This window comes from Fukomys damarensis, unplaced genomic scaffold (assembly GCF_012274545.1).
Source record: "Fukomys damarensis isolate Sample0158 unplaced genomic scaffold, DMR_v1.0_HiC HiC_scaffold_13, whole genome shotgun sequence".
Classification (NCBI taxonomy): domain Eukaryota; kingdom Metazoa; phylum Chordata; class Mammalia; order Rodentia; family Bathyergidae; genus Fukomys; species Fukomys damarensis.
The window spans coordinates 2996762-3007544 of NW_022900925.1; the positions used below are offsets into that span (position 1 = coordinate 2996762).

At 48.8% G+C, this 10783-nt stretch overlaps 1 protein-coding gene across 2 annotated transcripts in view; it reads left to right on the top strand.

The window, feature by feature from the left end:
* Positions 1–10783, top strand: part of Pmp22 (peripheral myelin protein 22) — a 36528-nt gene that overhangs the window by 3374 nt on the left and 22371 nt on the right. Inside the window, exons 1-3 of one of the 2 annotated variants that reach the window (XM_010618835.3) lie at positions 938–1083; positions 2771–2882; positions 4008–4107. In XM_010618835.3, coding sequence (XP_010617137.1) covers positions 2805–2882; positions 4008–4107 — 178 coding nt within the window. In that variant the 5' untranslated portion in view covers positions 938–1083; positions 2771–2804. Of the gene's footprint in view, positions 1–937; positions 1084–2770; positions 2883–4007; positions 4108–10783 lie in introns of those variants that run through there. The other variant, XM_010618836.3, reaches the window with a different exon arrangement.

Here is a 10783-nt window from a genome sequence, read left to right on the forward strand (position 1 = left end):
TGTGTGTGTGTGTGTGTGTGTGTGTGTGAAGTGCGGCATTAGGCGTTTAACATCCACATTGGGCTGTGCCTTTGGTGCTTCCAGGGAGTTGGCCTGAGAGTTCCTCCGTGAAGAGCTCCTTGGGCGAACTGCGCTGAGCCAGGAAGGGCTAGATGTTCTGAAATGGTGGGGGGAACCCACTCCTGCGGGTGTGAACCAGCTGGTTTCCCTGGCTGCTTTTCTTCCACCTCAAACGGTCACTTCCTCACTCCCTTCCTTACAAGGCTGGCAGCCAAACCAGATTGCCTCAGGCAAACTTGTAGTCTGGTTTTGCCTAAGCTAGGAGGAGCCTATATTTCAGACCACGCTGTCTCTCTTCCCCAGTTCTCATCCAAACAGAGCCCTTAAGTGGCTTTCCTGGAATCCTAGGAAGCCGGCACGCTTCCTAAGTGCAGACACTGCTAACGGAGACAGGCGTTGTCAGGCGTGTCCAGCTAAGACTGCAGGCAGGCCCGGCGTGCCCGGTCCCTAGGAAGGTGGGCTGCTTTCCTGCACTTAAAACCACCTCCGCCTTGTGGGTAGTGGAGCGCTCCATGCGTACGCGCGCCATCCGCCCCAAGCCCAGCTCTGAGTACTGAGGGGACAACACCTGGCAGGCTTTTCCCAAACTGGATGAGGGGGCAGAAGGGCCACTTAATCTGTCAACACTTAGTTTGTTTGAGCACAGCGAAGCCGGGGGAGGTGGGAGGTGAGAAAGTCAGCGGTCTCTAGTTTCAAGTCTCTGTCGTTTTGCAGAGATCGGCTTTTGCCCGAGGTGCGCCGAGAGCTCAGAAACTATCTCCCGCCCCGCAGTCCCTCCCTCCTGCCCCCTCTCCTCCCGGGTCCCGCCCTCCCGCACACGCCGACCCAGGGACACACCCTGCGGCAGCGACGCAAACAGGGCGTTGTTCCCGTTAAAGGGGACGCCGGGAGCCTCCCACTGCCCCCTTGCTTAGCGCGCGCGCATCCTCGCGGCACAGCTGTCTGGGGACTCCACCAACCCAGGGAACGCACCCGAGAGTGTGCCTGAGTCACCTCGATCCCGGACGGCTGTTCCTTTGGGCTGTAAGTAATTTTGTGGGGAAGCTGGAGGAGAAACGTGGGCATCAGCCGTCGGTGATGTTCCAGAAAGCTGAGAACAGGCGCGGGCTCTGGTCAAGTCCTCCCTGTCTTCCGTCTGGAGCTGGGAGACCCCTCCAGCCTCTCTGAGGGATATACGTAGTGAGAAGTGTGGTTTTGCCTGTAGGCCGGACAGGGAAAGGGTGATGCCTGGACAGAAGATACCTAGGCGTTGTAACCCTTTGCCAGGAGGCGTCGGCTCTAGGACGCCCTGGAGAAACCGTCCCTAAGGTAGACATCCCGGGCGGGGTCTGGACCTCTGTGGTCCTGGCCACATGCTTGAACTCTCCCGGGCTGTAGGAGCCATCAGATTTAATTTTAACCCTCTGGAAGAAAACAGAAAACTGCTTATTTCTTCTGTATACTCCACGGTTTCTTTGGTTGTGTTGCTTGTGGAGAGAAACGGAGGCTTCTGAGATTGGGTACTTAAAAACACTCATTGAAAAAAAAAATCATCGAACCTCTTTTCCGTGCCGACGCCTCTGTCTTTAACTAGTCTTCGCGGACACAGCTAGTCTTCCAAAGCTGTACTTGTCCCCAGGTCATCCCAACCTGTCGCCTCCCCCACCCCGTCTATAAAACGAGGGTCTAGGTAGAGACCTCATAGCTTCGAATGGAAGATGGACTTCCGGCTCTGATGGGCTGGAATTCTTCTCTTTCCCAATCAACCCTTTATTCTCTGTCTCGAGCCAGTCATCTTGGGACCAGGCTCCTAGGCTCTTGCGCTGCCGCGCCCAGGCTGGATTCGGGTCTGGATAGGATCCGCGTCTGGGCTGTATGTGCTGGGGCGCAGACTAATGCCGCATGAGGGCTCACCAAGTGGGCCTCACCCAGGAGTGGGACGTCCCCCGAACCCCAAGTCCCGCTGGGCTGCTCAGGAAAGCTCCTGGTGGGGGAGCTGAGAGAGCGTAGAGTCCGGGCAAAGCTCCCAGGCTGTTCTTTCCTTTCCACACTCCCCCGGTTCTGCGCCGCCTCTCCCGCGCTCTCAGGCCAAGCTGGGGCCAGGACGGTTCCCCCAGGCTGGCAAGGTGGGTACTGCCACCCTAGCTGGGTGGTACTTGGAGAATAACTAACGGGATGCAGTGCGCACTGGGATTTGGGGAAGCGGCCTCCCTGCAGCAAGCCGCTGGTGACCCCAAGCTTCTGGCAGAAATTGAGGCGCCAACTTCCCTCCATCCAGGGGGAATTCGTCATCTGATCCCGGGTACAGGAGAAGGTGGCCTCTCTTCTTTCCCAACTTAGGCTGCCTTCGGCAGGCGCCCGGGTCAGTTGGGGTCCTGAGGTGGCCTCCTCTCGTCATTCTGGAAACTCCTCTCCTCCCGGGCGATTGAGACGTACACACCGCCTGTTTTGTTAAAAAAGCAAAAGATGTTCCATCAGGGGCGGGCCCAGCTAGTCGATGGGCGTGGCTCTGTGTGCTGTCGCCCACTCTGGGCAGCCAGGAGGGCGGCTGGAGGGTGAGCTCCCCGGCGTGGGCGGGCGGGCCTGCGGGCAGAGCGGTGCCAGGCAGGGCATTCCGCTAGCGCGGGGACCCTCCCTCCGCGCGCGCCTCCCTTGCTCTGCCGCCTGACCAACGCAGCTCTCCGGCCAGTGCGCCCGCCTCACACCCTGCTTGGGCTCTTTCTCCGAGCAGGCAGGAACTCCGCGGAGCACACCTCGCCGCCAGAATGCTCCTCCTGCTGCTGGGAATCATCGTCCTCCACGTCGCTGTGCTAGTGCTGCTGTTCGTCTCCACGATCGTCAGCGTGAGTGCCCAGCGGCGGGCGATCCCTCCTCCAGGCTCCCAGCCCATTCACCCCTGGGCTGTTCGCAGACAGCTAGAGTCTCAGATGCCCCAGGGTGGTTTTTGCAGTGTCTGGCAATCTGCCTCTTTTCAGTTGTTTTGAGAAAACCAGAGCGAACCCACGGGGAGGGAGCAAGCCAGCGCTGGAATAAGTTAGCTGTCCAGGCCTCTGTTTTATACAGTATAATTTCGGGGCCCGTCTAAGGAACGACCCCAGCTTTCATTTTGATAAGATTGTTCAGCGTCTTTTTCTTGATGGGGCCTGGTTGAAGAAGAGGAGAATTTATGAACATGTGTTTTCCCCCAAACCATGGTTCATATGGCTGGGTTAATTTGTAAAACACTTTAGAACTTGAAATTAGAAAAAATTTGCATGTCTCAGGTTTGCTTTATGATGTGACCACAGTACCTCGTTAGTCAAATCTCCAATGATATGAACAGGTCAGCAGAATAACTGGCTGAAAAACTATCAGATATGTTTTAAACGATTTTTCTATGCTATGAAGATGAAACTCAACTCAGGTAGTAAAGTGCCTATGGCTTTAACGTCTTAGTGTAAGGGAAATTGTAAGCATGATTTTCTGGTCTGAAAAATTATTTTTTTGGAAATTTTCAAATTGCCTTATCATTTATAAGGATCTTCACAAGACCTTAATTATGCCTGATACTAATCTTGTCAGATTAATAGGAATTATAAATAAGGAAATGGGTTTGAGAGGTGTTGGTTTGGGGAATAATTCCCTAGGAGGCGAGAACAGGAGAACTAATTAAGAGGATTTGTTCTGGTGTGAGCCTATATCTCTTCAACCTCACTACACAGCCCTGCACATAATAGTGTGTGTGTGGGGGGGGTATATTTTTCCATTTGTAAAGTGCTTCTCACTCACAGAAATGTTGGCTTTTACCTCTGTATGTACCAGATTGCCTTCTCTTTTGTTTCTGGACCATAACTGAGCTTTAACAGTGTCCTGGGCAGGGCAAGGGTGGGCCAGGCAGCCAGGCAGATGGAGCTGCTGCTATTTGCCATTGCTTGGCCGCTCCTCTTACCTTATAGCCTCCCTGATTGTAGATATCTGATTCTTTCTAGCAATGGATCGTGGGCAATGGACACTCAACTGACCTGTGGCAGAACTGTAGCACTTCCTCCTCTGGAAACATACAGCACTGTTCCTTGTCATCGGTAAACGGTAAGACTGGCTTTCTGCTTCACAAGCGTGTCCTTAGGTGTCTCTTCCTCAATTTAGACCTGGAAACACTTGTTCGTGGAAGATGTCAGCTAGAAGGCTGTGGCTGTGGTGAGCTGGGATGTGACTCAGAGCAGTGAATCCAAAGGGAGAGGAAGGGGGCCCTTGCCTCATTGAGGAAGCCCAGCTCGTGGGAGTTATTACATTTCCCTTTGCCTAGAAAAAAATGTCCTGTGTTTCCTCCTGATCACTCTGTGAAATGCTTTTAGTGAGGCAAGGAATGTGGCCACAGGTAAGCAGTAGAGGTGGCAGAAGAGCTAAACCGTAAGCAAATCCCACTGGGACATGTGAGCTAAGGGGAAGTTGTCTGTCTGGTGGGTGTCTCTATCAAGAGTGTCTTGTTTTCCTGCTGCAGTCACAGTGGGCTGTTGCAAGTAAGACTGGGCCAGCTTTGGTTCTCCTAGTAACAACACTACCTTCCCAGGTCTTATGCCTCAGTTCCCTGTTGCAGGAATAGGGGATATGAGCTATTTGCAAATTCTTAAACTGAGCCTCGTGATCTTTTATCCAGAGTATTATATTTCTCCGCTGTCATCAGCATCTTTCCCTATGAGATATTAGATCCAGTTAGGGGGATAGCGGCAGAGGAGCACCCAGTAGATTCCCTGTACACGTAGAGGGGAGGCCCAGCAGGAGGTCTTGTGTCTCTGGGTGCACAGAGGCAGAAGTGAATAGAATCTGCTGTTTGGTGGCTGGGTAAACCCCTAGAGGCTTGGTTCGCTTTGGGCTTGTGTTCCAGAGGCTATGTCTTCAGCCTGTAGCCGGAAGTACAGGAGCTGTGACACCACATAGCTGCCCTAAACTACTTGTACATCTGATATTTATGTTGGAGTTGCCATACCGATGAGAAGAGACCGGTTTAGATCCAGCTCAGTAAAGCCAGCTGTGAAGTATCCCTGGGTTCTGGCTTTGTGCAATTCGGTGCCTCTGTTGGACTCTGTTACGTAGGCTCCACACCAGAATCATGAAGCCAAATACCTAGAACACTGGGTATAAATAGAAATTGCGGATATACTCATGGGGTAACTTACATGGGGCTAATAGGCAGGGATAGAAAACCCAGGTTTATGTTTCCACTTTCTTGGCGAAGGAGATAGGTGGGGAAACCCTAGTTCTATTGAAGTGAACCGTGCTTAATCTTCTCTTGAATGTGGGAGAGACTTGAATTAAAGCCAACCTAGAGGTTGCATGTTGAGTTTACAATGTAAGTTGGCAACCAAGTAAATGAAATATTCATGACTACCTGCAAATGTGATGATAGGACTGCTTGTCCCCAAAGCCACAGCATCGGGTTTCCCCCCATTCAACATCAGAAGTTCCCTATACACAGGCGTCTCCTTACTCGCTACTGCCACCTGGCGTTCACAAGTGGTGACTTAGCCTGAAAAGGGTAGGATTTCTGGTTTTCGTGTCCACAGGCGCCATCCCCAAGTGGCATCCGGCCATGCGGGTTTGGCACAGAATCCTGGACTCTTGGGCCCGGAAGGGGGCAGTTTTGGCAGGCGAGTTAAAGCCAGGCTGAATTTCAGCAGAAACGAGGCGGCAGAGGAAATGCTAAATAGTGCGCAAGCCGTGCTTAGGCAGGAGAGTGACTTCGGAGAAGCAGTTGCTGACCTGCCTTCTGTGCTCTGCGAATGTGTAGACAACTGTCACTTGGCGATAGCAGCAGATCTCAAAGAGGCACAGTCTTATTTTCAGCGGAAAACTTCTTATTTCTCAGCTTGATCCTTCTATGCCAAGCTCCTTTTCTTGGGTCCATTTACAGTGACTTTGATGTCGTTATGTGGGTTCCAGATCTGCCTGATTGCTTTCAGTGAGGCCCCAGAAGATACAGTCTCCTCCCTATCTGCTGTCTCTGCTCTCACAGTAAGGGTATTTTGAGGCAGTCTGGACATGCCCCTAAACAACCCGGGCATGTTTCCATGGAGGCTTATTGTAAACTAGAAGCTTCCAACCCCCCATGGTAATTATCTTTGTGGACATCTCCCTGCTGCTGTCAGCCTGTGTCACCGGCTCTGCTTAGAGAATCCTTGGGGACGGGGCAGGTCTCCTTAGTCTTTTGCATTGGGGTTAAACTATTTCAAACCATAAGGTGAAAAAATATAGATTTTTTTGAAGCATCAGACTGCCTTTACAAACTATATTTGTTGCAAATCATTTACCTTACTCCTAGAATGCTTGAAACATACTTTTAAAAATAATATAGAGTGAGTTTTCAATTAATATTCATTGGCAAAGGATCTATTGCAAGTCTATTATGTGAAAATACCTTGGTTGGCATGACTTGGTTTTGTCTTTTGTTTTGTGCAAGCCCTTGCTTTAACTGCCCAGGCTGACTCTAAGGCCGGTCCTCAGGGAATCCTCCTGCCACAGCCTCTTGAGCATCTGAGACTAGAGGTGCACCTCTGTCCCCAGCTGTGACTTTTTTTTTCCTGAAAGGACTAGCTTTTGCACCTTTGGGGCTGGGTGTATGTGTGTGAGGTGGTCACCTTTGCATTCTTTCCTGTGTAAATAGTACCTCTTGGGATTGTGCTTTGAGGCAGTTTAACATCAATACTATAGAATTTGAAGTTTTCCCCCCAAAGTCTAGTATCTTTTGATACTAGGAGTAGTTTTAGATTCCTTAGTAATTGCCCTCAGAGTCTCTCTCTGTCTTCCTTTTCCCCCCTAAATTTATTTATCTACTTTCTGGCCTGTACCTGATTCTGGCTTGGATCTTATTCATTTGAATGCCTTGCAAGCCATGGATATACAAGGACCTGGAAATTGTGGGTCTTGCCCTTAGGGGTAATGAGCCTCACTGAGGAGTCAGGCCCTAAGAATGTGAGGCAAGGTCAGATGCCTAAGGAGTGGGGGCAGAGTTCAGGGAGGAAGTAGAAGGGATATCTCCAGTAGGAGGTAGAATTTGATCCATCTGGACTGCGGGATTTAAGTAAATACAGGCAGGGGGAGGATATTCCCTGTCTGAACAGTGTGTGACCAAAAGCAAGGAGACAGCAATGCATGGGATGTGGTAGACCAGTTGGTTATTGTTCTGGATAGAATTGAGGGGCACAGGACAGACAACCTTCAAATATTGGTGGCTTAAATTGCTGTATTTCTTTCACTTTGAAAGAAGTCTGAAAGTATGCAGTCCAAGGGAGGTACAGTAGTTTCATAAAACCGTCAGAGACACAGGTAATTTCTATGCCATTTCTTGAGTTTAGCTCTCATCCTCATGCACTAAAGGCTGCTAGAGCTCTACTCATCTAATCTACGCTCTAAGCAGCATGGTGAAAAAAGGAGGAAGGGAACGATGTGTCCTTTTCCCTTTAAGTGAAATGTTCCCAGATGTACCACCACATTTGTTTCTTTTATTAGGACTTAGTCCCATGGTCAGACCTACATTCATGTATAAGGAGGCTGAAAAATGCAGTATTTGGTCTCATGGGAAGCAGTTTCTCAGTTGTAGAAATTTTAAAGCAATTTCTGTAAGGCTGTCTTAAAATGCCTCTCTGAGGCCTTGACTGTCTGTCACACCCATTCATACTCTTTTACAATAGCTCAACTGGGTTGTCCTCTATATCTAAGCAGGGTCCGATTCTTAGCATTTTCCATATATTCCATCTATACTCTACCCTGGGTTCTGACAGCAATACCACCAGTCTTGTGCTGACCCATATCAGAAACTGTAGAATATTTTCAAGCTTCTTTCTCTTTCTCTCCCACCTCCCCAGCCACGAAGTCTTGCCATTGTTTAATATGTCTCTTCAATTTTTACTTGCAGGGCAGACCTCTCTTCTGAAATCCAGGCCTGATTTCCTTGTCTATTAGACAGTTCTAGTTGGAAGTGAAAAAGGCTCCTTCCCCGGTCAGCATTTTCAAAGTCAGTCTTTACCTGCCTCTTCCAAACCATTGCCACTTTCTGGTATTTTCATGAACACTGTTTCTCCTGCCGGCATGCCGGGCATCTAGCTCTTCTTGATGTGTTTCCTTCGGCCTCCCTTCTCAGAATCATCACAGGACCCACAAGCTATCGCGTTGTTTTGTGCCTGGCCACACCCACAGTCCAACCATCTCTGTCTGCTTCAGTCCTGGATGCAGGTTTCTGACCAGCTAGGCCTTTTCTGCTTTTTTGTGATTCACTTTTCAGGTCAAATCCAGGCTCCTGTTTTTAAAATGCAAATCAAAGTGGATCACTCCTGATTGTACCCTCTTTCAGGGACCCCTCATTGGTCTCCATTTCCAGCTGCAAATCTTTTACGAGGCCCACGGGAACCTGCCTGAAGGACTTCTTTCTGCTCCCCTTGAATCTCATCTCCCGTCTCTCTTCTCCTTCGCCTTTGAATCTTAGCACTAGATTTGTTACTTCCCTGAATGCAAACTTGCCATGCTTAGCGTTCTTTTTTCTCTCTCCTTCCCACCATCTTCGCTCCCTGTCCTTCCGCCTTCCTTCTGCTCTTTCATTCAGAACTGTTTGTTGACTGAGTGCCAGTTGCCAGATTCCGTTGTGAATAAGAGTTTACAGGGAGGGCACGTGGCAAGGCTGGCCATGATCATGGACGACAGGAGTGCAGGGCTGGGAACTGGAAAGAGAACAAGATGACCAGGGGTCATCTGATGAGCACTTCAGGGAGGTTCTATGCAGAAGGATATAAAGTATAAGACAGCCGGGGAGGAAGGTGCTCACCATTGTTGAGGAGGAGAGAGTGGGCCAGAGCAGTGGGGCTATGTTTAGCTTGTCCTGGAGGTCCTTTTAGACACTAGGGAGAAGACTGATACGTATGGGTGCATTTCTAATTTGAGTGATTTCATTTAGACCTGCTTGAAGTTCTCAGTAGTCTCCTTTATTCCAAGATGAAGTCACAGCCCAGAAGCAGCCATAAAACAGAATGCATTTGAATTTTTACAAAGTACAAATGTACCAAAACATTTTCAGTGATGATCCTGGATGGCAGGATTCTCATCACTTTTGTTGTTTTCTTTACCTTTTCTGCCTTATATATTTTTCTCACTGAGATCTCTCTCTCTTTTTTTTTTTCTGATACCGGGAATCAAACTCAGGACCTTGCACTTGCCAGGCAGGCAGCAGCGCCTCTGAGCTAAATGCCCGGCTCCTCACTGAGATTTTTTATGTTCAAATCAGAAGATAGGTACAAACAGGATTTTATGTTAGAAAAGAAGTTTTTCTCTGTCTTGGTTAAGAAAAAGTCTCAGGGCATGGCAGACGGGAATGAGGCAGCATCCACTCAAGAAAAATGGGGCAGAGACAGACAAGGTCAGTGCCTGGAGTTGTGGTTTTCAAACTGGTCAGATCTGGGAAACTCTGGTTTGTGGTGGGAGTACACTGAGCTTCCTCTCCAAGTCCCTGTGGTTGAGAATAAAAATCTACTGACCCAGATGGTCTAGGCAAAACATTTGCCATGCTGTCGAGTGAACAAAGCTAGTGCTTTTTGGTTTTAATTCTTCTATTTATCCAAATACTAATTCCTAGCACATGTAAGCATTCTTCCATTGCTAATTTCATCTGTGTGGACCTGGTGTGTAGCAGAATGGGTCAGATCATGACTTTTAGGGTACTTGGTTGTCTGGAACCCAGAAAAGCACAGCCCTGGCTTTGCCCTGGCCCTTGTCTTGGTCTTTATTAGTTTCAGAGAAGCAAACTGAGGCAGGGCACAGATAGAGTTTGCCTTTGGTGAAACCTGACTCCTAGGACCTGTTCCATTTACAAAGTCCTCTCTTGTCCCAAAAGAAAAGAGGGATGATAAACTTTTTTATACTAAAGAGTTAGGCACAGAAAATGTGTACATACTTTTATCATTTCCATTTCTAGAGAAAAGGCCATACTCAACCCTAAAGCATGAAGGGAATAATTGGGGCCTCCTCTGTTCTGTCTCCCAAGCATCCTTGCCCCTCCTGGGTATAAGGGAACCACCCCTACCCCCACTGGCAGCTCCTTATTTCCTGATGATAATGGGCAGGTCTGCTCAGCCACAGAATGTACTGGAGCCCAGACCAGAGGCAAGAAAGCCGTTCCTTGCCTACCTTTTCCATTCTAAACAATGACAACAACAATAACAATAACAACAGATTTGTGACATTTGATGAGTAGCTTTAGATCAAGGCTTTGGATTGAAACATGGAGAAAGTAAGTCTTGCTGGTCTCAGTAGCCTTCAGCATGATCTGTCAGTGGTTTCCTTCATCTGTGTCTTCAACATGACTTCAGGCTTTATCTTGTGCTTTCATTTGGTGGCACTGTTGCTCTGGCAAGGACACCAGACCATTTCCTTGTCTGTGGTTCGGTTTTGGGTCAAATTTTAGAAAACACAGAAGGCCCTCTCCATTTATGGGCTTATGTTTTGCAATTTAAGATCTTGTGGCTCCCTGGGCCAACGCGTAATTTCTACTCCAGTCATGGGCCTTGATCTTATAGGATGTGGGTTGTCAAGGCCCAGGTAGGGTGAAAGAAGAATAGAGGATGAGATGTGGTGACAAAATGCTGGGTATTTTAACCCTTAACATTTCTCATTAGATGCCAGGAGTTAATACAGGATTTTTATTCCTACTTCTGTCCATACTGCATGTCTCTGGAAGCTCATAGTCTTTACTTAAAAAAAAAAAAAAAAAAAAAAAAAAACC